Source organism: Sus scrofa, chromosome 9 (genome assembly GCF_054392235.1).
Source record: "Sus scrofa isolate SSC_HxYL_T2T_F1_AM1 chromosome 9, Sscrofa_HxYL_maternal_Yorkshire_Landrace_v2.0, whole genome shotgun sequence".
Lineage (NCBI taxonomy): Eukaryota > Metazoa > Chordata > Mammalia > Artiodactyla > Suidae > Sus > Sus scrofa.
In genome coordinates, this window is record NC_139391.1 from 137247656 (window position 1) to 137275375 (window position 27720).

At 46.4% G+C, this 27720-nt stretch overlaps 1 protein-coding gene across 50 annotated transcripts in view; it reads right to left on the reverse strand.

The window, feature by feature from the left end:
• HHAT (hedgehog acyltransferase) overlaps positions 1-27720 on the reverse strand; it is a 322109-nt gene that overhangs the window by 123821 nt on the left and 170568 nt on the right. For 46 of the 50 annotated variants that reach the window (XR_014816614.1, XR_014816608.1, XR_014816611.1 and 43 more), the window contains one exon: positions 6468-6503. The exons of the other annotated variants lie outside the window; for them this stretch is intronic. Coding sequence is in view for 36 of the 46 variants with exons in the window: in XM_084978138.1 (XP_084834264.1) it covers positions 6468-6503 (36 nt within the window). In the remaining 10 variants the exon portion in view is untranslated. The remainder of the gene's footprint in view (positions 1-6467; positions 6504-27720) is intronic. 50 annotated transcript variants of the gene reach the window in all.

A 27720-nucleotide genomic window follows, 5' to 3' on the forward strand; every position in this document is an offset into this window, starting at 1 on the left:
AAAGGTGCGTATCCTTTCTCCAGGTCCAGAAAAGAAAGGCTGCTGTCAAGGAAGGTGAGGGACAGGCCCATCTGGAAGCTGCCTGGACCCAGAGAACCGGGGGAGCAGTTACCTTTCCCTCAGCATCCCGCCTGCATTCCGAGATCCGCCTCCTGGGCCACTTTGGGATCTGGCTTCCCTCACGCACGTGGTCTTCACTTTTTATTGAAAACACTCTGTTACGGGACCACCACCCAGCTCATTAGCTGCCGGTTTCATATTCCACAAGCGGAATGAGAGGAGGCTTTAAAAAGACCGCGGTGAGGAGTCTGCAGCGGGCAGGGACAAAGGGGGCTTGGTGACCCTGCCCCAGATGCCACCTCTCCCCTGCCGTGGCCACTGAGAGATGACCAGCAGTGCCGAATCAGGCACAAGAGCACAGAGTCCAGCTCACCTCTGGGGAGGGCAGCTTTTAAATCACCTCCTTTGCTTTTGGATACCACAATCAAAAATCTTCTTCTTGGTTGACTTCCATTTTGTCGTGTTTACAAAAGAAAAAAATCAAAATCCTATGTGACAGACAAATCAGATGTTCTGTCTCTGAGTGGTCACTTCTATGTGTATTAAGAAATATATACATATTGGTTTTATCTTCCTTCCTTTTGTATTTGCCTATAAAATGATACATAATGTATCTCAGCTGTTAGTTTCTAAGCTGCTCGATGGAACACAGATGCTACTTATCTTCCTGTTGCCCCTGGTCCTTACTCCTAGGACCAAATGGCAACCCTCTCCGCTGACTTTGCTGTTTCCAGAGCGGCTCAGAGCCTAACCAGGTCCCAACTGTCCCAAGGAGATACAGGAAAGACAGAAGTTTACCCCCAGTGCTCTTCTTCCTCCTCGGGAGGAAGCCTTTAGCACAAGGACTCCTGCATTTGACTACGGGGCGTCGCAGAGATACAAGGCAGACTCTTCGGAACATCTTAGACACCCCGCAATTCAAGTAATATTTCCAATAATGATGAGCCGACCTGAGTGATGCCATTAACTAGAGCAGGTGAGGGGGTGGGCTTTGGGGTGCTTGAAGTAAAGGAGGTGAAAAACAACCCTGTGACTCAGGAAGCTCAAACCACCAAGGTTTTCCAGTCCAATGTTTTTCTCTTCTGCTGTGGGGTTGGTTTTACGAATGGGTCAGGTAGAGGCGGCCCCTCAGGGAAAACCCAAAACGGTTTTGCTCAGCTCAGATTTCGGGGAACCACTGATTCACCTTCTATTGAAATCTGCTGTCCTTCGACAGTTTAAAGACACACTCCGGACCATGGCGGGATCCCAGCATCAGCCTCCAGAGGAAGAACAAGACACGACAAGCGAGCGGCTGGCCCATTCCACCTCCTCTCTGGCCAGAACAAAATCCTGCTTCACAAGGGCACAGGCTGTTTCAGGTCATTAGCACGCGTGCAGGATTGAATCTGCACGATATTGAACATTCTCTCAGCAGAATCCGTTTTCTTCTGCAAAGGAACGCGTCTTCTAATGACTGTATTAACTCCAGAGAGCTTCTCAAACAGCTTTAGGGCCATGCCTGACGCTGACGTTTCCTATTTGCCTAAAAACTATCGATGCCGTCATCCCCACACCTGGCATTTCAGCTCGTCCTGACAGACTATCAAAGCCTTCTCCTCAGGACCAAAGTGCTGGCTCTGATGCCCTTTAAAATCCAAAGGGAAGGGAAGGAGATGGTGAAGAAAATTCATGTTGCTTTTTTTTTTTTTTTAAAAAGATTCTTACTTGAAATATGTATTTTTCCCCCCATGGGATATTTTATTTTTTATAATGATTTTTATTTTTTCCATTATAGCTGGTCTACAGTGTTCTGTCAATTTTCTCCTGTATAGCAAGGTGACCCAGTTACACATACATTCTTTTTTCTCCCATTATCATGCTCCATCATAAGTGACTAGATACAGTTCCCAGTGCCACACAGCAGGATCTCATTGCTTATCCATTCCAAGGGCCATATGTATCTGAAATGGATCGAATGGCTAAATATAAACAATATAGAAAACAAGAGGAAAACACAGGTGACTCTATTTTTTACATGCATAAGCATGAGAGCAATTGTAAAAACAACAAAAAAGCCCTGACAAATTTCATCTTTCAGACGTCATGCAAGAGGGATGTCCATAACTTAAAAGTCAGGAGGACACCCTGTATCACTTACGACGAGTCCCCCACCTGAGGGACTCAGAAGGGGACTGGTGGGTACGTGCAAAGCAATTGTAGAATACCTTTGGTAAAAGGGGCGTGGCTGGCTACAATTCTGGATGAGAGGAAAAATGCCTCAGCCAGCAAGATCCAAACCCAACACCAGTCACTTCTACTTTCTTGCCAAAACCTAGCTCAATTAAAACAAGCCCCCATTATCTAAAATCAAAGAGCTATTTTCTCTGTAATGTCTTTTCATAAATAAGTCACTTTTTTCCTTTCTCTTTTGTAGCATCACATTAAGAACTCCAGCGGAGGGAGTTCCCGTCGTGGCACAGTGGTTAATGAATCCGACTAGGAACCATGAGGTTGCGGGTTCGGTCCCTGCCCTTGCTCAGTGGGTTAACGATCCGGCATTGACATGAGCTGTGGTGTAGGTTGCAGACGCGGCTCGGATCCCACGTTGCTGTGGCTCTGGTACAGACCGGTGGCTACAGCTCCAATTAGACCCCTAGCCTGGGAACCTCCATATGCCGCAGGAGCAGCCCAAGAAATAGCAAAAAGACAAAAAAAAAAAAAAAAAAAAAAAAAGAAAGAAAGAAAAAGAACTCCAGCGGACACTCTTCTTCAGAGGCATTTGTTTTTCTTAATGGCCACACCCCTGGCACATGAAAATTTTCAGGCCAGGGATCAGTCCAAGCTGCAGCTACAACCTACTGCTGGGGTAACACCAGATCCTTAACCCACTGCACTGTGATCAAACCTGGGCCACCTCAGAATCCATGCTAGATCTTTAATCTGCTGTGCCACAGCGGGAACTGCTTCGGAGGCTCTGCTTACGGGAGTTGTGATGACTATTTCCTGAAAGTCTTCCCTTTGGATTCTATAAGATGCAGAAGGATTGAGCTCACTGAATTTTCCCACAGTCGTCATCAACGCCCATACCAGAAAAGCTCACATTTCATTAACCATGACAGCTCTTTCCTGCCCCATAGCTCAGTGACACCAACAACTTCAAAGGAAACATGCCCCTCCTTGCAGCTGCCTAGGCTGAGATCACAGATAGGGCTCCTGGCTTTGCGGACATCGATGTCATTCCAGAGAAGCTGACATGACTTCCATCCCTGTGAAAGAGGCAGCTGATTAATCAGGCAAGCTGCAGTTTCTTTCCTGGCAAACACTCAGCATTCAATACAGCCTGACAGCCCAGAATCAGGTTAAGAGTTCGCTGGAGCCAATAAATGCAGTTAATTAAAAAAATATATATATGCCAATTTCTCCACCATATTCTCTTTTACAAAGGGAAATATAGTTTCTTCTCTTGGTCATCACAGAATGAAACGGATTCCTTAAGTACGACCCCCTCATTCTTTCAACCCTCTAAGATTCTCTCTAGTGATACGCTTCCAGTCAAACGCCAAAACCCTCTGGGGTCCCCAAGTCACCATTCACTGCCTTTGCTTCTTCATTCCTCTGGCAGTCCTGCGCTGCGTCTCTCCACCCGACTGAAACCACTTGCTCTAATTCTAAAGGGTGCTTAAGACCCTCAGCTGGCTAAATACAAGAGTTCCTCCAATTAAAAAGTTAAAAAAAAAAAAAAAAAGAAAATGCCCCCTCAAACCACCCTCTCCACCAGCTGCCTCGTCTTTCTTTCCTCCCCGTCACAGCTTAACTTCTTCACACAAGTTGTGGCTGCCGTCCCCTCACCTCCTGCTTTCATCGTGACCACCCCCTCCCAACCCAGCTTCCAGGCCAATGACATGCAGATAAAATAGTTCCCACTAAAGGGCCCGGTGATCAACAGTGCTCAGTCCCCACCAGGCAGGCCCTCCCAAACTGGGAGCATCTTCTAAAGACGGCTGCAAATAAAGGGGACCCCCACCCCATCCTGGGATTGCTAAGAGATGGAGAACTGACTGCTCCCACTGTGCCACCTCACCCTGTCCCCAAGCTGGGAAGAGACGCATTAGACTCCTTAGGTTCTTGGCTTGTTACGGATGCTGTCGTGCGCAGAGGGGGTGGGGGAGGAGATGAAGAGACTTCATTCAGAGGTGGGCAGGCGGGCAAGAAGGGAGACCCAACCCACTCCCCCGTGGATAAGCCACAGGCATGTTGATTTGCTCCGCGCCTACCTGAGCAAAGGAAAGGAAAGCTGCAGGAAGACGGCAGGGCAGAAAGAAGGCCCAGTTCTCTGCCTGGTTCACAGAACAGCTGACGAAGGTGGCTTGTTGGAGCATCTTATCCAAAAAGAACTTCTGCACCAGTGCCAGGGGACCCCAGCACCAGTCACATTCAAGGCACTCGATCTCAAGCCTGTCCTCCTCCCCAGCCAATATAGGAGATATGGTTGGAGCCAGAAGAAGGATGGGGAGGAGGGTCCCAGAGGCAGAAAGCCCCGCCTCCTCGCTTCAAGTTGCTCAGACCACAAGGCTGGCAGGTGATAAGCACACGGAAAGCTTTCGATCAAATGCCTGTTTTTCTCCCTGTGGTATTCCCAGCCATAACCAAGTGAGTGGCATGTGGTAGGCTCAGGAATTACTTCTTGAATAAATAAACAGCTTCTTACTTCTCACCCTCCGTGCATGCCCTGTCAGCCTCATTTCATTCATTTCCGTCTTCAGTCACTTCACTTCTACAAAATGTTTGTTGAAGGCTAATTCTATATAATTTAATTATGGAAAGGTGATTAAGACGTGTTTCCTGCCCTCAAGAAACTTACTAGCGAAACTGAGGAAAGCACAAACGTGCATCCACCATAGCAATTATGGGAACAATAGCATGGGAGTGACGCAAAGTACCAAAGACGTTAACAAAACATCCAAATTACTCCCTGAAGTACAGCCAGTTTTCCCCATTGGTTTAGATACAGAATCCTCATGCCTGCTTTTCCCAGGACCACTGGCCCTTCATCCCTCCTGCTAAAACATATTTACCCTAGATACGTCAAGAGTATCGGCTTACACACTACCTTCAACGAGTGCCATCCTGGAGCAAGCCAGGATAATCCGTATCCAAGGAGATTTCAACGCACAGCCTGGGATGAGGACAGGTGTGTATGGCCTTCCTTGGATTGCCACCACATGCAATCTGGCACAGAAGTGCTCTCGGTTTAGGACCAAGGGGATGCCAAATCCATTTCCACTCAGAGAGCATCTTACCCGCAGAGATGGTCGAGCACCATGGAGACCTGAACCACGACAACGACCTCCCCAGAAATCACGTGTCAGTTACGAGATGGTTTATTCTCAGACTCAGAATTATAGCATTTAGAGCCACATATTTGCAGAAAGCAAATCACTCTATGAGATTTCTTGTTTACCTGTAATCTTTAGCGTATAGTTCTTTAGCAACCATTATTGCTCCCACATATGGTTCTGACAGGTGTTTTAATGACCATTTTCCACTATTATGAGAATAATAACTACATGCTCACTAGAATAAAAAAAAATCTAGAAAATACAGTGAAGTTTATAACAGGAAAAAAAAATCATGCATAATCTTACCAACAGCGTTACTATTCTGGTATGTTTCCAAATTAACCTCTGTTTGATTTCATAGCTATTTGGAATTAACATGCCCCATGAGACAGCTCTGGTAAAAATCACCAATATGCATTGCCATCTGTAATCTCTTTCAACTATGAACAAGGTTGTATCTTCGTGACTATAAAACAATAGACTGTTTAAAAAGCTGAAATTCAGCAGGGGTAAATTTGGTCAAGAGAGTTGTTTTATGTAGCAATGCAACCCAGCACTCTGCTTTTCTGCCTTTTCAGCAGCTCAATAGATGGGTAACTATTTCAGATATAAAACCCTCCCCCCCCCCTTTTATTGTTTCTTCTAGGGTCGCACTCACGGCATATGGAGGTTCCCAGGCTAGGGGTCTAATCAGAACTGTTGCTGCCGGCCTACACCACAGCCATAGCAACTCAGGATCCGAGCCATGTCTGTGACCTACACCACAGCCCACGGCAACGCCGGATCCTCAACCCACTGAGCGAGGCCAGGGATCAAACCCGCAACCTCATGGTTCCTAGTCAGATTCATTTACCACTGCGCCACGACGGGAACTCCTAAACCCCTTTAAACATAAACTACTTTGATTGCTTAAAAAAGATATTCTTGTGTGCTTCAAGGAGGCACAAAAAAACAGTGCTAATGATGTTTTTCCGACAAGTATGCAATCGCCATTATTTACCAAGATATGTGCCAAGAGTTTCATTTTCATCTCAGTGTTCCCCAACAGACATGCTATTCCAATGGTATCTAAAGTTATTGGCTTACCTAACCAGGAAATCATGCAGTCCAACATCAAAATACCTGTTGGAGGGGGACACAGACAAGCATGTTAGTGGAAGATATTTACAACGGTGGTAGACTTCAAAAAATCGACCATTTGCATTGTGAGCACGGTGAATAAATGGATTGCTCCCTCTCGGTGGGGTGGTTCTCAACGTACGGGCCCTGGGACGTGCCGGAAATGCCAATTCTCAGGCCCCACCCCCACACACTGACTCAGAAATTCTAGGGAGGAGGCCAGCAAGCAGATTTAACAAGCCGGCCCGGTGGTGTTGATGCGGAACCCCGGGTCAAACCCTCTCTCTGGAAGCGGAGGCCTTAAGAGTGGTTGTCACCGCTTTCCCAAAAGGGAAGTCCCTTTATCACACGAGCGGTCTTGGATTTCATTTACTCCAAAATAAATGAAATTAGGGCTTTAAAAGCACAAAACCACACTGGCCAAAGGAGAGGACGGGGTGGGGACAGGTCCCCTCCGTTCTTCCATCTCCTCGCAGCCGAGTCCCTGGAGCTTTTCACCGCCCGTATCCGGGTCTGCTCCAGCACAGAAGGGAGAGCGCAGTTTCTCACTGGCTGGTGAGCCTGCCATGGTGCTGGGGCCTCCACCCCAGGCACCCAGGAGCCCCGGCTCCTGATACCGGCTTAGCCACGGGAATGGCTCTGCTTCGGTTTCGCTCACAAGCACCTTGCTCCCCCAAACCTCCAACCTCTCGGCGGGTATCCTTCTCTCACCGTTGGGTCTGGCTGTGAGTAAAAAGACTGGGTGGTCTGAGTCATGATGCTGCCGCCCATCGGCTATTATCGCTACTCCGAACACCTGGACGGCAGTGGTTACGTCCCACCCACTTAGCCATCTGCCTGGGGAAAGCCTGAGTTACCTCTGCCCCTGCGGACAATGAGCAGTGGACACAGAAATTCACGCTAGCGTGGGGTCCAACTGCCCAGGCCCTGACTGTCCCCAGCAGCCAGGTCCACCCTACCCTGTCCCTGGAACATCTCAGCATCCTTGACACCTCACCCCCCTGCCATTTCAGGTAAGGACTGACATTAAATAGGCTTCCTTTGCGGTACCTTTAAATGATAAGATTCTTTTATGCACGCCAGCACCTGTTTACAGATTACAGACACAGGGTAGACGAGAAGAGAGAAACAAAACCAAAATAGGAGCTACCTCATGTACGCTATCGCTTACCTGAAATGATTATATAATTCAGGGAAAATGAAATTCGAGATACATGAAGTCCCTTGCTCACAAGTCTTCTGATCAGAGCTCTAGAGGGAGATACACCTGCAGGGTCAGCTGACTTGTCTCAGCTGGGTTTACACTGACCCGACGAGGTCAGTGCCTATAATTATATTTAACACAGATTGAAAAACAGACAGAAATGATCCCTCCTCTCAACCAAAACCAAAGCTACACTGCGCAGCCGAGTAGGTAAATCTTCAGACGCCAGACAGAGCTCCTAAGTCTGCCAGGACCACAGCATGGGAGGTGGAAGATGATGGGTGGATGGCAACAAAGACGTCTGCTTCCTTCACGCATCCAAACCTCCTCCGTCTTTCCAGTTATATGGAAAGCCTCAGACTCTGCTGCAGGAATCGGAGGATGAAACAGATGTGGAAGGAATCACAGAGACCCTCAGAACTGTGGTGGGGTGGGTAGGGAAGAAGCAATAATGAAAAACTTCATAACTTTCACAGGAATTATTCTTTAGCACCTAGAAAGGGGCAACTACTATGTTCCGTACTCACACACACCTGTAGTTGCTGGTGGTAGGTGTTGGCATCGCTGTTTATCAGTGAAGGATAAGAGACAAAGCAACAGGTACAGATGCACAGCTAGCAGAGGACTAGGCTAGAGCTCAGCGGCGCCCTAAAATCCGCACATCACTTGCTCTTCCTGCTAAAAGCACGGGCTCTCGTGGCCTCTCATTATTCCTGATTGAAAATGGCTGTTGATTGTAAATAAATGCTTCCACCTGCTTTCTGCCTCTCCCAACGCGGCTGCCCTGCTCCCGGCAAGCCCACCTGCTCTGCAGGAGCCATCCACCTCCTCAGGTCTTAGAGTTGGCCAGGCTCTGGAAAGTTCTTCCCCTCTGGGAAAATGGAGAGCCCTCACCCACAGGGCGGTTAGGAGCACTAAGTGCTATAACAAAGGTACAGGGTTCGGGCTTAGCGCTTGGTACCCGGCGAGTACTCAATAAATACGAGTCTCCTTTCCGCCAGTGCGTAAGAGTGGTTTCCATGGAAGCCACATTCCCAATAACTCCGTGGGAGAAGCAAGCCACGTTAAAAAAAGGCCATAAGTTGTCTTACAGGGCAGCTCAGAAAGAGAGGTCGCTTAATCCAAGACACAGGCAGGGTCAGAGCTTGAAAAAGGTGGCAGTATGGCTAGAAATCTGAGGGACGGGTACAGAGCTCAGGATACAGGCGGGGGGCAGGAGGAGCGATGGTTCCCTGGAATTCTCAGGAAGGGCCTTGAAGCTGAGTGGGGGGGCGGGAGGGGGGCACAGGGAGCCTCATGTCAGATGGGCACACCAGCACACACACCCATCTTCCCCCGGAGCCACGGCGGCCCCTCAAACGTAGGGTCTAGATGGACAGAAGGGAGGGGCCATGACACAGACTGTGTCTCAGACTTCTTCTCATGCATAGTGACAGGTGGCGGATGGAGTGTGATGCTGGCACCGGTGGGGGACATTCAGCATCCTCGTGACAGGCCAGCTTGTAAGGATGGAGAATAGTCTAAAGATTTTTTTTTTTTTTTTGTCTTTTGTCTTTTTGTTGTTGTTGTTGCTATTTCTTGGGCCGCTCCCGCGGCATATGGAGGTTCCCAGGCTAGGGGCTGAATCGGAGCTGTAGCCACCGGCCTACGCCAGAGCCACAGCAACGCGGGATCCGAGCCGCGTCTGCAACCTACACCACAGCTCACGGCAACGCCGGATCCTTAACCCACTGAGCAAGGGCAGGGACCGAACCCGCAACCTCATGGTTCCTAGTCGGATTCGTCAACCACTGCGCCACGACGGGAACTCCTATTTTTTATTTTTATTTTTTTTATTTTTTTTTTTTTTGTCTTTTGTCTTTTTGTTGTTGTTGTTGCTATTTCTTGTAGTCTAAAGATTTGACAAACACCTGAAACAAGCAGAATGGAGAGGGTCGGAGAGGGGATGAGCATCAGAAAATGTGACAGGAAATACGTCAGGGCAGAAAAACAGCACCTCCTCATAGGTAAACACGTCTTACTCCTTCGCCGCATCAGCTCATCTGCTGTGACATCCATCCGCTCATCGGCGGATAATCTGTCAGGGCCTTCTATAGCTCGGGCACTGGTCTGGCCCCGATGATGCAGGGGAGGGTGGCATAACAAGGCCCTCACATTCCAGGTGGCAGAGATAGACAGCAAAGAAGCACTGACAAGCAGAAGGTCAGAGGGCAAGGAATGCACACGAGGTGACAGCGCAGAGGGACGGGCCACACAAGGCACTCAGGGAAGGCCTCGCCGAGGTGGTGACATTTGAGCTGAGAGCTATACCGCCAGAAAGGGCCAGCTATGCAAAGACAAGGTCAGCGCTTTCTCTGTTTGTCTCAAGGCCCTTCCTGAGAACCCCAGGGAACCATCGCTCCTCCTGCCCCCCGCCCGCATCCTGAGCTCTGTACCCGTCCCTCAGATTTCCAGCCATACTGCCCCCTTTTCCCTGTGTTGGGAAAGCACAGGGCTGGCAGGAGATGGAGAAAGAAGGCCAGCGTGACTGGAGTATGATGGGTGACAAGAGACTGAGACAGCTAAGAATGGAGGCAGGGGCAGGGCCCAGACCAGACCAGGCAGGGCTGTGCCTGCAGGACAGGGATCTATCTCGGTTTTATTTTAACGGTGATAAGAACAGAGGAGTGGTATTTTTTTTATTGAAATAATTATTTCAGTCATTCCATATACTCACAGCATTAGCATCAATGTGTGAGTTATACTGCTGTTTTCAGAAGAAACCATTACAAACTTGTGATGAAAAGAGGAAAACGCAGAATTCACACTTTATTACATGGTGTGAAAAAGACACTGCCATGCACAGGTAAAGATTCACCAGTTAACTTTCATCATCTTTTTTCCATTTTTGAGGACGTGTAAAGATTTTAAGCAAGAACCATAAAGTAAGAATAAAGAAATTATAAAAAATAACTTAAAAGTCACCATTGCTATTTTGGTATTAATGTGTAAATTTCAACTAAGGAAAGACTTATGAGATATTCTGAAAGCAAATAATAAAGAGAGCTTTTATTTATCTAAATTTCTTTCTTCTAGGGGTGGAGCTGTGGTATGCCTTGGTTTGTGTATTTAAAAAAGAACACTCTGGAAGTTCCCCCGTGGCCTACAGCCATTAAAGATTCAGCATTGTACTGACAAGGCCTTAATCTCTAAAATATACAAATGACTTTATACAACTCAATAGCAAAAAGCCAACAACCCAACTGAAAAATGGGCAAAAGACCTGAATAGACATTTCTCCAAGGAAGATATACAGATGGCCAACAAGCACATGAAAAAATGCTCAACATCCCTGATTACTAGAGAAATGCAAATCAAAACTATCATGAGATCCCACCTCACGCCAGTCAGAATGGCCATCATGAATAAGTCCACAAATAACAAATGCTGGAGGGGGTGTGGAGAAAAGGGAACCCTCCTGCACTGTTGGTGGGAATGCAAATTTGTACAACCACTATGGAGGACAGTCTGGAGGTATCTTAGAAAACTATACACAGAACTTCCATATGACCCAGCAATCCCACTCTTGGGCACATATCCAGACAAAACCTTCCTTGAAAAAGACACACGCACCCACATGTTCATTGCAGCTCTATTCACAATAGCCGAGACATGGCAACAAACCAAATGTCCATCAATAGATGATTGGATTAGGAAGTCGTGGTATATATACACAATGGAATACTACTCAGCCATAAAAAAGAACAAAATAATGCCATTTGCAGCAATATGGATGGAACTAGAGACTCTCATCCTGAGTGAGGTAAGTCAGAAAGACAAATACCATACGATATCATTTATATCTGGAATCTAATATACGGCACAAATGAACCTTTCCGCAGAAAAGAAAATCATGGGCTTGGAGAATAGACTTGTGGTTGCCGAGGAGGAGGGGGTGGGATGGTTGGGGAGCTTGGGGTTAATAGATACAAACTCTTGCCTTTGGAATGGATTAGCAATGGGATCCTGCTGTGTAGCCCTGGGAACTATGTCTGGTCTCTTATGATGGAGCATGATAATGTGAGAAAAAAGAATGTATACATGTATGTGTAACTGGGTCACCATGCTGTACAGTATAAAATTGACAGAACACTGTAAACCAGCTACAATGGGAAAAAATAAAAATCATACTTTAAAAAAAGGGGGGGATTTGGCATTGTCACTGCTATGGTTCAGGTTCCTCCCTGGTCCAGGAACTTCTGCATGCCATAGCCAGGGCCAAAATAAAATAGAAGAAGAAAAAGAACACCACTCTGGGTGTCCTGAAGAAAATGGAAGGTAAGAGAAGCAGCAGGGCTGGGAGGCCACTTAAATGGCCATTGCAGGGCTGGTGAGAGATGATGGGGTTCAGCCCTACAGGGAAATACTGGAGCCAAGAGAGGAAAGAACGGGGCTGGATTCCAATAGGATTTTATGTAAAGTCAAAACGACTTGATGACAGACTCGACGTGCGACGGGTGAGGCACAGAGAGGAAAGGAAGCCACCTCCTGTAAAACAGGAGTGAGCGCCTCTTCTTACTCCTTTTCAAACCAAACAGCCTCAGAGTCTTGGCTTCAGTAATGCTTGGTGAGCCACATGCGATGATGGGAGTGAGCACAGTTCAGGGACCGGGTGGACTTGAAAATGGCCCACCTCCTGGGAGAGCTATAAATCATGGCAATATTTGTTTCTTTTCTCGATGTGTTAATTTACTGCGATCAAGTACCTATAACATAAAATTTACCCTTTTAACCAGTTTAACGGGTATAGGTCGGTAGCATCATGTGCTCTCACACGCTGTGCCACCATCGGCACCATCCATCTCCAGAACTTTGTCTTCCCCAAGTGACACTCCGGGCTCCCTCTTTACCGTGGTAAAGCTGACCTGGGCTCTTTTCAAAGGGTTTGGGGTGGGGCCTCCTCTAGAGCTAAGTCTTGTCTTTTTTTTTTTTTTTTTTTTTTTTGTCTTTTTGCCATTTTTTGGGCTGCTCCTGCAGCATATGGAGGTTCTAATTGGAGCTAGGGGTCTAATTGGAGCTGTAGCCGCCGGCCTACGCCAGAGCCACAGCAACGCAGGATCCGAGCCACATCTGCAACCTACACCACAGCTCACGGCAACGCCAGATCATTAACCCACTGAGCAAGGGCAGGGATCGAACCCGCAACCTCATGGTTCCTAGTCGGATTCGTTAACCACTGCGCCACGACGGGAACTCCATAGAGCTAAGTCTTTTCATTTCAAAACACAAGCAAACCTATGAACTCTGGAAATAGATTCTCATTAGTTTTCCTATATTGATGTAATCGGGGCCCTAAGGGATCTAGAGTAGGAAGAGGATACTGCAGGTTTTTTGTTTTTAAGATGTGTATGCCAGGCACTGCTGGGCACTCTGTGTCTTCTCTCTCTTAATCCTTGAAACCACCTGCAAAATCAGCCCGTTTTATAAAGCTGCCTGTCCTTATCCCCGGCCACCTAACTGGTAAACTGCTGCGTCGAGATCTAGCTCTGAGCATCAGAGGCCGGGGTCTTCATTTATTCAGCCACAGACTCATTTAACAAATATTTACCTTGTGCCTCCAACACGCCAGGCAGTGGGAATTCCATTCATGCACAGTGCATAACCCCTGCTTCGAGGAGCGCAGGGGCTGGGAAAGAGGCGGTGAAGTCAGTAATAATTTCACCACAGTGGGACTGATAGCAAACATTGTCTCTCTCGGTGGACGGCAAACTCTTTAAGGGCAAGAACTAGAGGCAGCCACCAAGCAGATTCTCACCGAATGCCTGTTGGGTGAACCTAAGATCGGCTGGGACCTGGGACCGGGGACCTGGGATCCTCTGCCGCAGTGCTCACACCTGGACAAATGTCACCTCGAGCAACAGGATACAAGAGACAACGAGGGACTCAAAAGAAATGCATGCGTACACAATTAGGGCACATTCCCACAGCCACTTTTGAGATGCCAGGAGCAAAAGCAGGGTGCTGAGCATGTGTGCCCCCTCACACAGTACCACCAAGGGGGCGGGCACACCACCCAAGCCACCCTGCCAACTCGACCCACTGATCAGCCCCCATCCTCACTTATTTAAGGGACCAGCCTGCCCCCGCCTCCAGGAATAAGCAAGAGCAGGTGTTATTTGTTTTCCTCCCTCCTGCTGCAGCACAAGTCCCAATAAAGCCTTGCCTGGCCTCTTATCGATTTTTATTGATTAAAGAGTCCAAGAAGCCAGGTTGGTAACAAATCCACATGTAACCAAGGGATTTGTACTGAGGCACGAAGGCCTCTGTCTGCCCTGGCACTTGGCACAGTACACACCCCAGACAGAAGATGCTCAAAAGGAACTAATGCATCCATTATTATATGCAAAGATGTAAAAGAGGAGTTCCCGTTGTGGCTCAGTGGAAATGAACCCAACTAGTAGCCGTGAGGATGCAGGTTGGGTCCCTGGGCTCGCTCAGTGGGTTAAGGAGCCGGCGTTGCTGTGAGCTGTGGGGTAGGTCACAGAGGCAGCTTGTATCCCATGTTGCTGTGGCTGTGGTGTGGGCTGGCAGCTGCAGCTCCGATTCAACTCCTAGCCTGGGAATTTCCACATGCCATGGGTGTGGCCCTAGAAACGACCCCCCAAAAAGATGTAGAGTAAATGCCCACAGATAGAAATGGGGCCTCCCTCCTGAAAATAAGATAGCTGTCAAACTACACAACACAATTATTCTTATCATCTTTTAAGAAAATAATCTCTCATAGCTACCAGCTTAGCCAAGATTTCTTCGTGTGAGGCGACACAAGCAGCAGGGATCCTATGCACAGCAGTTCTTGGTTCCTTCCCGAAAATAAAAATAATAGGAAATCTTTTATGTGTATATAGGATAAAATAAAAAGGATCTTTCGAACAAGCTGCAACATCCTAACAAGGCAGTGAATTTCCCATCACGAGGTGAGTTCAAGCACAGGTTAAAAGGGTGTTTAGAGGAGACTGGACCATCAGCTAGAAAACTGGAAAGCATGAGCTTAAAGCCGCCACCCAGCCTCAGGCTTCCGACTCCCTGTTTCAGTCACTTTCTGGAAACACCTCTGAGTATGAATGCTCACTTCCACAGCAGCAGCTCTTGCCTGATAACCATCAGCAGATCAGCAGACTGTGCCTCCGTTAATGCTTCTGTGGCAGCCCTGATGGTTAATTTATTAAGATGCTGACTGCTGTTCCTGTTCGAAGCTCACAGTGCATCAAAACTGGACTGCTGGCACCTGCCAGAGTGCTGCTGCACCTACACTTACTCCCAGAGCATGGAGCCTCACACACCCTTGAGTCTAGCACCCCTTCCGACCGAGGAGGGGTCAGGCCTACACAGCATGTCTGGGGTAGAACTCAGACCAGAGCCCACTGTTGGTTCCATAATCTGTTCTGAGCTGCCAGGCTGCCTGCCTTTCGGGGTCCTGGTCCTTCCTCCCAGGCTGCTCTTGGCTGTTTAGGCGCTAGGGATGACAAAAGCAAGGAACTATGGCCAGAAGCTCCTCAAGCCATATCATCAGTGAGGTATGTTTTAGAACCACTGTTGTTATGGCCACTTAGCATGACAGAGGCAGGGCAGGATCAGTGAATACCACATTCCCATCTCAGTTCTTGCCTGGGCTTCTTCATTTACGATCCTCACACTGCTTCCTCTCCAGGCTTGTGTATCCCACGAGTGGGCTGCCAAAGTGGTTTTATTTGTTTGTTTATTTTTATGGCCACATCTGGGGCATATGGAGGTTCCCAGGGTAGGGGTCGAATGGGCGCTGCAGCTGCCAGCCTCCACTACAGCCACAGCAACACCGGATCTGAGCTGCATCTGCAACCTACATGGCAGCTTACAGCAGCTCCAGACCCTTAACCCACTGAGCAAGGCTGGGCCTCAGACCTACATCCTCATGGAGCCTGTGTTGGGTTCTTAACCTGCTGAGCCACAATGGGAACTCCTGGGCTGCCAAAGTTCAGCTCTCACATTCCTACCTGGGAAGTTTAAAAGCGCCTTCCTTAGAGAGTTGGAAGTAAAAACTAAATCAAGTCACTAGAAGAACAAGAATAAAAAGTGACAACTGGGAAAAGTGAAAGTGAACTTAGGCCACAGTCAGATCCCAACCGGCAGCCAAAACATGTCTGGTGAAATACGGTTTGATAGGAAGGTAGAAAATCAGACTCGTAGCCCTGGGAGGACAAATTCTAAAACACAAACAGTGAAAGCTAGCGCCAGGTTCTCCCATGACAGCTCTTCATGGCGTCAGAGAAGTGGGTCTGCCATCAGGTTATCAGGGAGCAAGTTCTGAGACCATAACCCAGCCTGGAGATCTGGTATCTCAGACGATGGAGGAAGATGAGGAGAGAAGACAGAGGGCCAGGCAGAGACGGCTCAGGAGTGAAGCGCTCTCCTAAACTACAGTAGAAACCATATCCCACTAGACGTGGAATCAGAAATTCAAGGTCTGAGCTCTGACTCTCTCACTAGGTACTATTTGATCTTGGGGTGGGTGGGGGGGGGAGCATCCCTAAATATTTCTGTTTCCTTAACCGAGACAGGGAAATCATGAAACCTACAGTGCAAAAAGGGAACAAATGAAGTGGCCAGAAGTGCTGCATGGACATTCTATACGAGTGTTCAAAATTCAGAATTATTTTCTCTCCTCAGATTCAAGTTCCTACAGACTCTTCTCCAATCATCATGAATGCTTTATTCATTCATTATTTCAAGAAATATCCATGGAGCCTCTTCTAAATGTCAGGCACAGAAATCAACAGTAACAGATGCTCCGGATCAGGCTGAGCTCTCAACTGGGGATCTGGAGGCCCCCTCGCTCCCAGTCCCTGCCCACAAGATCTGTGAGCAGCAGACAATATATGACAGCGAGATAGGAAAGTACCTTTAGAGTGGATGGGCAATGAGGCCCTGCTGTACAGCACAGGGAACTGTATGCAGTCTCTTGGGATGGGTCATGACAGAGGATAAGATAGGAAAGGGAATGTGTGCGTATATGTGTATGTACGTACACATACATATATATATGAACGACTGGGTCACTTTGCTGTACAGCAGAAACTGGCACAGAAATGTAAACTACACTTCCATGTAAACAAATAAATCAATAAATGCCAGGCACAGCAATAGATGCTTACGATACAACAGTGAACAAGAAAACCACATTCCTATCATCACGTGCATTTTGAGAAACAGGCCCTTTATCTGATATGTGACCTGAAAATATATTCTCTCAGTCTGTTATCTCATTCTTTTATTTTCTTAAAATTGTCTTTTGAAGCACCTATGTTTTGAATTTTCAAAAACTCAACTTATCCATTTTTCTTTTATGGGTCATGCTTTTGGTGTCATAGCTATGACATCTTTGCCTAAACCCACAGTCTTGAAGATTTTTCCATGTTTTCTTCTAAAAGTATTACGTTTAGCTCTTACATTTAAGTCTGTAGGCTAGTTTAAGTTAACTTCTGTGCACAGTGTGAGATAAGGATCTAAGTTCATCTTACTTTTCATGTCTTCATGTAAAAATATCTACTAAACATATTTGCCAACACGGGGGTCTTTGGCAACTTGGCCAAGTGCAGTCTCACTGAGTGGCTGAAATGTAGGCCAGGCCAGAGCTGAGTGAAGAGTGAATGGGTTTATTTCTGGGCTTTCTATCCTGTTCCATTGATCTATATTTTTTTTCTATCCTGTTCCATTGATCTATATGCCAGTACCATACTGTTTTGATTACTGTATCTTTGTAGTATAGTTTGAGGTCAGGGAGCCTGATTCCTCCAGTTCCATTTTCAATATTATTTTTGTTCTTTGTGGTCTTCATGTTTCCATACAAATTTTAAAATATTTTGTCCTAGGTCTGTGAAGAATGTCATTAGTAATCGATAGACATTGCATTGAATCTGTAGATTGCCGTGGAAGGTAAGCCATTTTGACAATATTGATTCTTCCAATCCAAGAGCATATCTTTCTATATGTTTATGTTATCTTTGATTTTGTTCATCGGTGTCTTAAGAGTTTTCAGAATACAGGGTTTTTGTTTCTTTAGGTAGGTTTATTCCTTGGTATTTTATTTTTTTGATGTGATGGTAAATGGGATGGCTTCCTTAATTTCTCTTCTGATTTTTCATTGTTAGTATATAGAAATGGAGTACTACTCGGACATAAAAAAGAACAAAACAATGCAATTTGCAGCAATATGGATGCAACTAGAGATTTTCATACTAACTGAAGTCAGAAAGAAAAAAACAAATACCATATGATATCACTTATATGTGGAATCTAAAATGTGGCACAAATGAATCTACAGAACAGAAACAGACTCACAGACATGGAGAACAGACTTGAGGTTGCCAAGGGGGAGGGGAAGGGAGTGGGATGGATTGATTGTAGTTTGGGGTAAGTAGAGGCAAACTACTACATTTAGAATGGATAAGCAATGAGGTTGTACTATACAGCACAGGGAACTACACCCAATCTCTTAGGACAGAACAAGATGGAGGATAGTATGAGAAAAATAATATATACACGGGTCACTATGCTATACAGCAGATATTGGTACAATACTGAAAATCAACTATACATTAATAAAAAATAAAATATTGTGATCTCCCTTGAATCTACTTTTTTCATGCCTCAGCTAAAATTGAGACAAAAATAATCTCATTAAAATATAGTAAATAGCATCTTAGAAATTTAATGTGCATTTCACTATGAATGGATTAAACATTTTTTAAAAAAAGAATGAATGGGGAGGAAAGGAAGTAGGGACAGTGGGTGTAAGTAATTCTTGTGTTATGTGTTCAGTGTGGTTCTGAAGGGGAGGGGAAGGGGAGTAGCTTCAGAAGGATGAGACAAACAAGGTAGTTTTTGTTTATTTGGGGCGGGGGGGACATCTTCCCCTGTGACAGATGATGGCTGCAGTAGCTGGCAGAGTTAGTAGAGGAAGGCCTTTTAACAGAGTATGTGACAAAGTCATCCACTGAGAGAAAAATGGCTGAGTTATGTCGTGGACATGTGCTGCTTTTGTTTGCCTGTCTCTTTATTCTGAGGGGTGGTCTGACATCCATCTGGGGACCTACTTCTCACTCATTATGTCCAGTTCTAGCGAGCATCTCAGTGCTTGTTCTGGTATGTGATTCTTATTCTCAGAATTATATTTCAAACATAGAGCAAGAAAGAAAAAAAAGAACTGAGGCTGATTCACCCCAGATGTTGCACTTAAATATGTCCACAGCGCTTTTCTGATGTGGCTAAAACAAATTCTGTTAAAAAGGCCATTCTCCGCTTCTTTGCTCTGTTCTATTCCTGATGCACAAGTCCTTGTCCACTAAAATAATAATAATGTCTCAATGGTTCTGTACATTTATAAAGAACTATCACAAACATTTCTTAACAAACTGTAAGGCGAACAAGGATCATTTATTATGCCCATTTGCCAGCTAACGAAGTCAACACAGAGGGCTCAACAGGGCCTGGCCCATAAGTTCAGTAAATGTATAAATGAATGAATAAATGCATGAGTGAAGGTTAAATGGTTTGCGTACAATTATATAGTTAACAAGTGACCCGACTTCAACTTGAACTCAGGTCTCCTCATTTAAAAAAATCATGGCTCCGGAGAAACGAATCTGACTAGTATCCGTGAGGATGCAGGTCTGATCCCTGGCCTTGCTCAGTGAGTTAACGATCTGGTGTTGCAATGAGCTGTGGTGTAAGTTGCAGATGTGGCTCAGATCCTGCATTGCTGTGGCTGCGGCTGTGGCTGTGGCCAGCAGCTACAGCTCCAGTTCGACCCCTAGCCTGGGAACCTCCATATGCCGTGGTGTGGCCCTAAAAAAAAAACAAAATAAAATACAACATAAAAAATTAGGGCTTTTTAAAATGACAGATAAATCAAAACAAGATATGCTTATCACAAGACTGTGTTTGCAATTTCTGGACTAGGACGATTTCTTTTTTCTTAAGAAGACACTGAAATCAACTATACTTCAATAAAATTTGAAAAGATGAAGAAAAAAAGAGGAAGAACACGTTGGCTTTAGGGCCCTGTAACATAGTAAAAAGGAACATTAATTGCTGAGGTGGGACTGTGGAAGAGGGAATCCCTTCATAGCAATAAAATTAAAGAAACTACTGATGGAATAGAGTTCTAGCAAAAACAAAAAACAAACGAAAAAAAAATCAAGCAACCCCCCCCCCAAAAAAAAAAACCCAAAACAAACAAGCAAACACACACAGTGTCCAGCAACTCATGATAGAGGTATTAACAATATAACAGTAGGGGAGGCATGCAGGAAGGGCTTCTTAGAGGAGGTAATTCTCCAGCTGGGTTTTGTAGGATAAGTACAAGTTGGCCAGCCTGGGGTGGGAAGGGCTTTCTAGGCAGCATGTCAATTCCATGGCACTCAGGCTCCTCCCTCTGGAAGCCAGCTGACAGGGACCCCACAGAATATCACTATGGGCTGGAACCTAAAACGTTGCTGAGTTGGCGAGGAGCTGGCTCCAGAGCCTTAGGAGATGGCGCTGTATAGCGTGCACTCTTCTTTCTTCTAGGCACCACTTGCAGCAGTGATGCCCAGAAGGCAACCAGAAATAGTGAGATAAAAGGGGCCAAACCACATTCCTCATGGAATGGCTGGTAAGCCCCGCTGATCCTTCCGCCCAGGCTGCCTTTGACAAGTGCTGAATCATCTCCAGACAGAGAATGAGAACATCTGACTCTGGCCTTTCATTCCCCTCTCAGGAAAGGTTAGAGAGAGACAGGAGCCTCTGCTGCTGTTTATGAAGAAAACTGGGTCCCAGATACTCAGTGGTTCAGGAACCACAATGAAGTAGGTCAGGCCTCAGAAGGTCGGGACTGGGAACTGTGCAATTTAACAAGTCAGTGCATAACAACACCAACCAGTGTCACCAGATCACACAAATTTAACACACGGCAAGTGTTAACACATCTTAGAAGCTGGAGAAAGTCTTCTCTGTACACGTATATTTATCATCAATCATCTGATTAAAATCTCTGTGATGTTGTGTCCACAAGAGACACGCTGTTCATTGGAATGAGATTTTAATCAGATACTCATGCTACGTGCTTCATGAAGCTGTTCATTATGGTTGAAAAACTGCACCATGTGATCTCACTTCAACCATCTAGTTTCACCCTCAGAACGGTCGAATGTCTGGTTCAGCTACTATTATTAATCTGAGGCCAACAGGTTTGAAAAGACAGAAATAAGACGCGAGTGCGTTCAATTGGGTGAGGTACGCAGGTTCTTCCCCTTTTTACATGGAAACTAAAGATGCGTCACCATAATTGGCATTCACAAACCTGATGATTACACCTAAAAATGATAATAAATATCAAAAATAACTTTGATATTAGTGTCATGCTCACTAATTGATATGCTTTCTCTCTTTAGTTTGGTTTTCTTTTCATTCTAATTATATATGGGAGCCTTGAGAAGAATGCCCTATTGGTATTTATTCCCTGCTTGACTGTCTAAGATATAAGCAGCATTCCAGGGTTTTAAAGCAACGGGTCCCAAACCTTTGCTGCCTCTCCTATGCTCCCTAATTACTAGCAAAATTTCTCAGGCTCTCCTTAGGCATCTCTTGCATGTAAAGGGATCCAGCTAATCAAAATGAATATGGCTATTTTTCCTTCTGTCAATTTCTACCTAATGCTTCTTAATGAACTTCAGAAGAAAAAGTAAAAGAGGTTATACAGCAGCAATGTGTCACCGGGAGAAGAACCACATGGCCGTCCGGCAGCTGTAAGTGGAGGGAATTCGGAGTGTAGCCCAGTGGGGTGCAGAAGCAGGTGGAGCTCTGCAGGGCTGGGTCTCGGGCCAGACCTGAGGCCTGACGCGGCGTGACACAGCCAGTCTCACCAGAACCAGACAGGACCCTGTGCACGGAGAGTGCGTGGCACAGCCCGCAAGGCAAATATCAAGCGACAGCCAGGCGGAGAGCTCTGGCTTTTCATAAACCATCATGCAAACATTCGCCTTTGTTTTGCAGAGTGATTATGCTGAAGCCAGGTCCATGGGTCAAGCCCAGCAACTTCATTAACGGTCCTTTGTTCAGACCGGGTTCTGGGTGAGGCCAAGCAGGACCCTATGGGGCCTTCCCAGTAGGGACAGTGCCCCCCCCCCCCATAACCTCTGCTTGAGGTCCTCTCTGGAGTATTTAGCTAACAATATCTAATGCACATTTCCCGAGTTGGTTCACAGATGCAAAACCCCACCAAATGGAAGCCTTTACCTCCCTGATAACCACGAGTATACGGCCCCGGACCCACTGGAGTCTGAGGACTGATTATCTTAACGCCGTGGCTCCACCCTGGCGCCTGGCCATCAACTAGTCGGGGAACATGCAGGAGCTGGTCATGGCCTCTAAAAACGCTTTGTTGAAACCCACTGAGGAGTTCAGGCATTTTGAGCCCTGGCTTTCCTGACTCCTTGTCTGGCACCTCACAAGCAACGTGGCACCTGCCTTCACCACAACCCCGGTCAGTTGACTGGCTTTGCTGCACATGGGTGAGCGGGCCCAGACGTGGTTTGGAAACAGGGACAGAGAGAAAGGCACTTCATACGGCTGACGGATGTTCCTGCCTGGTCTACCAGGGCTCTGGGCCTCGGGGAGGTACACAGGTTTGAACCTCCAGAGACCTTCAAAGTTCTCTAGCTCAGCTGTCCTCAACCTGCTCACTCATGCGGTCAGAGGGCCACATCTACGTTATGAAAATTAAGTCCTCCCATTAGATGGCACCGAAAATGATAGGCTTCAAAGGAAAAAAAAGACCTTACTTCCAGAAGTAGAAATTATAGGGAGTTCCTGCTATGGCACAGCGGCTTAAGAATTTGCTCGGGCCACTGCAGAGGTGCAGGGTCAGTGTCCGGCCCAGCACAGTGGGTTAAAGGATCGGGCGTTGCCACAACTGTGGCTTGGAATCAGTCCCTGGCCTGGGGACTTTCCCATGCCACAGGTGCAGCCAGAAACTTAAAAAAAAAAAAAAAAAAAAAAGATATAGAAATTACGGAGTTCCCGTCGTGGTGCAGTGGTTAATGAATCTGACTAGGAACCATGAGGTTGTGGGTTCAATCCCTGCCCTTGCTCAGTGGGTTAACGATCCGGCGTTGCCGTGAGCTGTGGTGTAGGTTGCAGACTCGGCTTGGATCCCATGTTGCTGTGGCTCTGGCGTAGGCTGGCAGCTACAGCTCCGATTAGACCCCTAGCCTGGGAACCTCCATATGCCACGGGAGCGGCCCAAGAAATGGCAAAAAGACAAAAAAAAAAAAAAAAAAAAAAAAAAAAAAAGAAATTATATTATAAATAGTTTTCAACATTTTAAAGTTCACAGATATTTCAGGGAAAATTAAAATTTACTACATTTAAGAAATGAGAAAAAGTAGCATCACATGAATGTTATACCACAAACCTTCTTCTTCTAAACATAAACCCATTGAAGAGAATAAAGAATTTAATTGGGGGGAGGGATAAATTAGGAATTTGACATTAACAGATAATTTGACATTAGCATATCATACAAATGATAGGGATGGAGTAGGAGAGTTGCATGGTGGTTGTGGGGGGCCCCCGGGGTCGGGGGACCACAGAGTGGGGCCTGGGGAGCTTTGAGAGATCACTATAAGTTAATAATTGCTCAAGAAAGCCATCAGAACAAGGCAGGCTTGCTAGACCAGTGGAGGCAAGAGATACGCCTCAGGTCATTGTGTGGGGATGGGGCGAGGCCCCCGTTCGGGTTCAGACCAAGACCTGTGGCTGCAGGGCTGACAAGCAGCACGAACATTTTGAAGCACAAATGCTAAGGAGCACACCAGGAGGCTTCTTGTAAAACAGCTCTCTTGTCACCCCCAAGAAACTACCCCATTTGAAACTCCCACAGTTTTAACTTAAACACCAGTGGCCATATGCTTTTATCTCGTATTCTGCTTTCCGCTGCTCTCTTAACTGTTTAAGCAGAGACTTCCTAGCCTGCTTAGAGCCTATTAGTGCTTCAGAGATAATTCGTTCTTTTTCAGTCCCTTAATGCTAATTTAAAAACATCAGCCAGGAAAGCTAAAACAGATTTGTTTTTCACAGCAGGGTATACTAAATTATATTAAAAGCCATATCTATAATTATTCCAGAAGAGTCCTTGAAATAGGGCACATTGTAATACATTTGTAATAAGCCTTTTTACCCAACTTAAGAGTTTAATTACAAACTTACATCATTATCCACAGGTAAACCCCTTTATCTACAAGTAACATTTCCCACAAGCTCATTACTCAGACCACACCCAGAGGCCAATAAGCAAGCAGGAGAAAAATAATAAAGGCACAAAGTATAACCACTATCACAAGCTCAGAAGTTATATTCCACCAGAAACATGAAGCAAGCCATACCGTTGCGCATAATATACAGCCAGAGATCGGAAGTGAGAACCCACTCAGTTCAGACGTGTCGGCAGATGACCAGATGGGTAAGTGGTGCAGGGATCAGACAGGGGGACAGGGAAGGACCCAGGCACAGGCTCATCTCATTTAAGGATAAACAGACCCGTGCAGCCCATGTGGATTTTCATGGTAATGTTTCACTGTAAAAGTTACCGGTGTTCACATTCCTGATCTGAAAGCCACCGGAAATTAACCACGTGTATGAAAGAGTATCAACAGCAGAGCTTCCCAAATGGGCTTCTGTCCCCAGGCACTCCGTACAGACACTGTAGAGCAGTGTTTCTTAAGTATCTTTTCACATGACCCAATTAAGAAATCTACCATATCTCAATCAGGCATTCACGAAGCTATAGAGAGGTCGTGGCAGCCAGGCTCCAAGATGGCCCTCAGCTCCAATAATTGCACCCTCGTGTAGCCCCCACGGTGCCAGGATTGGTCTGTGTGGCTAACACAATAGATGCGAATCATGGCAGAAGTGATGGGAGTAGGTTATAAAAAGACTGTGGCTTCTGTCTTTGGGATGCTCTCTTGTTCTCTCTCTCAGATCATGTGCTCTTGTGGAAGCCAGCTACGGTGTCATGAGTTCCCGTCATGGCTCAGTTGGTAACAACCCCAACTAGTATCCAGGAGGACTTGGGTTCAATCCCTGGCCTCAGGGATCTCTTTAACTCAGTGGGTTAAAGATCCAGCATTGCTGTGAGCCCTGGTGTACGTCAGCAGCTGTAGCTCTGACTGGACCCCTAACCTGGGAACTTCCATGTGCTGAGGGTGCGGCCCTAAAAAAAGACCAAAAAAAAAAAGTGTTGATTAAAAAAAAAGTTTTGTTTTTTTTTTTGTCTTTTGTCTTTTTAGCCACAGCAGCGCAAGATCTGGGTCACATCTGCGACCTACACCACAGCTCACAGCAATGCTAGATCCTTAACCCACTGAGCAAGGCCAGGGATCGAACCTGCGTCCTCATGGTTCCTAGTTGGATTTGTTTCCACTATGCCATATGGGAACTCCAAAAAAAGCTATTTAAATTGCTTAAGAGTCAAAGAACTTAGAAGAGCAGAACTGAGGTCAACACCCAGGCTTTCTGATTCCCTAGATGTAATCCACTACACACACTGAAACATTTGAATTCGTATAGTATTTATTATATATTTATCTTAACTGTTACATAGAATGTATATGGATATTATATTTTTTTGGCCACACCTGCGACATGCAAAAGTTTCCAGGCCAGGGCACTGAACATGTCACAGTAGTGACATGGCTAGGTCCTTAACCACGACTCCACCAGGGAACTCCATGATATTATATTTATATTTTCTTTTCCCTGATGTCCATTGAGTCATCCAGGATGCCATACTCTCCTGGTTCTCTGCCAAGCTAACTGGCTGCTCCTTCTCAGATGCCTTTGCCGACTCCAACCTGTCAGGTAAGAGAGCCACTGTTCACTGGTCCTTGGTCCTCTTCTTGTCCCTAGGTAGACTTTTCTCTTGGCAGTCTATCCTATGTCCAAATTTTAAGTGCTCTCTGTATGCCAAAAACTCCCAAATTGGTATTTCCAACTCAGACCTCTCTCCTAGTCTCCAGAGCCACAAATCTCCCTGCTTTTTAAAAACATCTCTGCTTGGACATCTAAAACAAGTCTATCCCAAACTAAAAAAAGCACATGCAAAACTAACTCTTGACCTTCCCTTATATCTGCTCCTCCCCCAGGCTTCCCCATCTCAGTGAGTGGCAACTTCATTGTTCCCGCTGCGACAGCAAAATCCACTGCAGTCATCCTTGACTCTCTCCACCCAATGCATTAGCAAACCCTGTTAGCTCCATCTTTGAAAGTATATCCAGAAGCTGATGACTTCTCATCTCTACTTCCATGGCTTCCTCACAGGCTCCCCTGGTTCTCCTAAAGGCCATTATCAATAGAGCAGTCCGAGTGACTCTATAAAAACCCAAGACACGTCACTCCTCTACTTAAACCCAGCAATGGCTTCCCATTTCACTCAGGGGAGGAGCCCATCTTGACTACAGCCCACGAAGCCCTGCACGTACAGCATGCAGACAAGGTGGTCTCACAAACGCATGTTAAGATTTGGGATGGGGGGTTTAGGAGTTCCCATTGTGGTGCAGCGGAAACAAATTCAACTAGTAACCATGAGGTTGGGGGTTCGATCCCTGGCCTCACTCAGTGGGTTAAGGATCCCGCATTGCTGTGGCTGTGGTGTAGGCCAGTAGCTGTAACTCCAATTCGACCTCTAGCCTGGGAACCTCCATATGTCGCAGGTGCGGCCCTAAAAAGACAAGAAGAAAAAAGATTTGGGGGGGTCTAGTTAGCAGTGAGCTCAACAGATCAACAATGTTGTGAGGCAAAAAAAAAAAAAAAAAAAAAAGAAATGCTAGCTAACATCTGTCCACTTTAACAGAAGAACAAAAGAATTGATAATGTGTCCTTGTGCTCACTAGACCACACCATGAAGGTCATTCTCAACTTCAAGTGCTTACTTTAAAGAGAGATTGACAAAAGGGGAACATATTTAGAGGGTATCAGCCAGGATGAGAGGATGGGTAACACAGGGAACCAAGTAAGTTTACTATGGATTAGAGAACATGAGAGAGTGGCTCTATCTTCAGGTGGATTTAGTACAATTTTGGCTGAACCAAATGGGCTGCCTTGGGCAGTTTCCTGTCACTACATCAGATGCCCTGGGTAACCTCCATCCATCCACCCACCCATCCATCTGCGCATCTGGCACTTGTGAGTCCGCAGTGTACAGACAGTGAGTATACAGAAATGATCAAGCTATAACCCCTCCTCCACAAGGAGGAGAGACCTACAAGGAAACAGGCCCTCCCTGTATCATTGATCAACGGGAGGATTAAAGGAAGCAATGGAGCAATGGGACCTGGGAAGATGCAGACAGGGATTTCTGTGCAGGCTGAGCAGAGTAAAGGAGCCTTGACCTGAGCTGAGCTTTGGAGGCTGGAGTTGGTGAATGTAGAGGAGGTAGACAGATGTGTAAGATTGTGTGTGTGTGAGAGAGAGAGAGGCCATTCCAGACCAAGGAAGCAATTAGCTTATAAAAATAAATAGAGACCAGAAGAAAGAGGTCCCAATATGTGAATGGAGGCGGGGAAGGTGTCTGTGAACAGCAGGTATGACTGGGGGCCAGAGGCCAAGTGGGAGCAGAATATGAACCATCATCACTGCAGTGAAGGTTTCCTGGGTGTTGGAACTCACTCAGTCCTCACCACGGTGCTGGCAGGGTTTTACGAGCACTGTCTTCTCCATCTCACAGTTGAGGCAGCAGAAGCCAGAGCAGGAATAAGGGTTTGCCGAAGGGTCTCAGCTGGGAGGTGCTGAGGAAGGTGCTACACCAGCGGGCGAGGCTCCGAGCCCCAAGGGGGAAGCCGGGTCTTCACACCCTCTTCCTCCACCCTCCTTCCACCCTTCAGGTCAGAGGTACCCTGAGGGCACTAGGCACCCTTAAGAAGTTTGAAGCAAAGGAATGACTGGCTAGAGAGTCACCTTCTGCAAGGA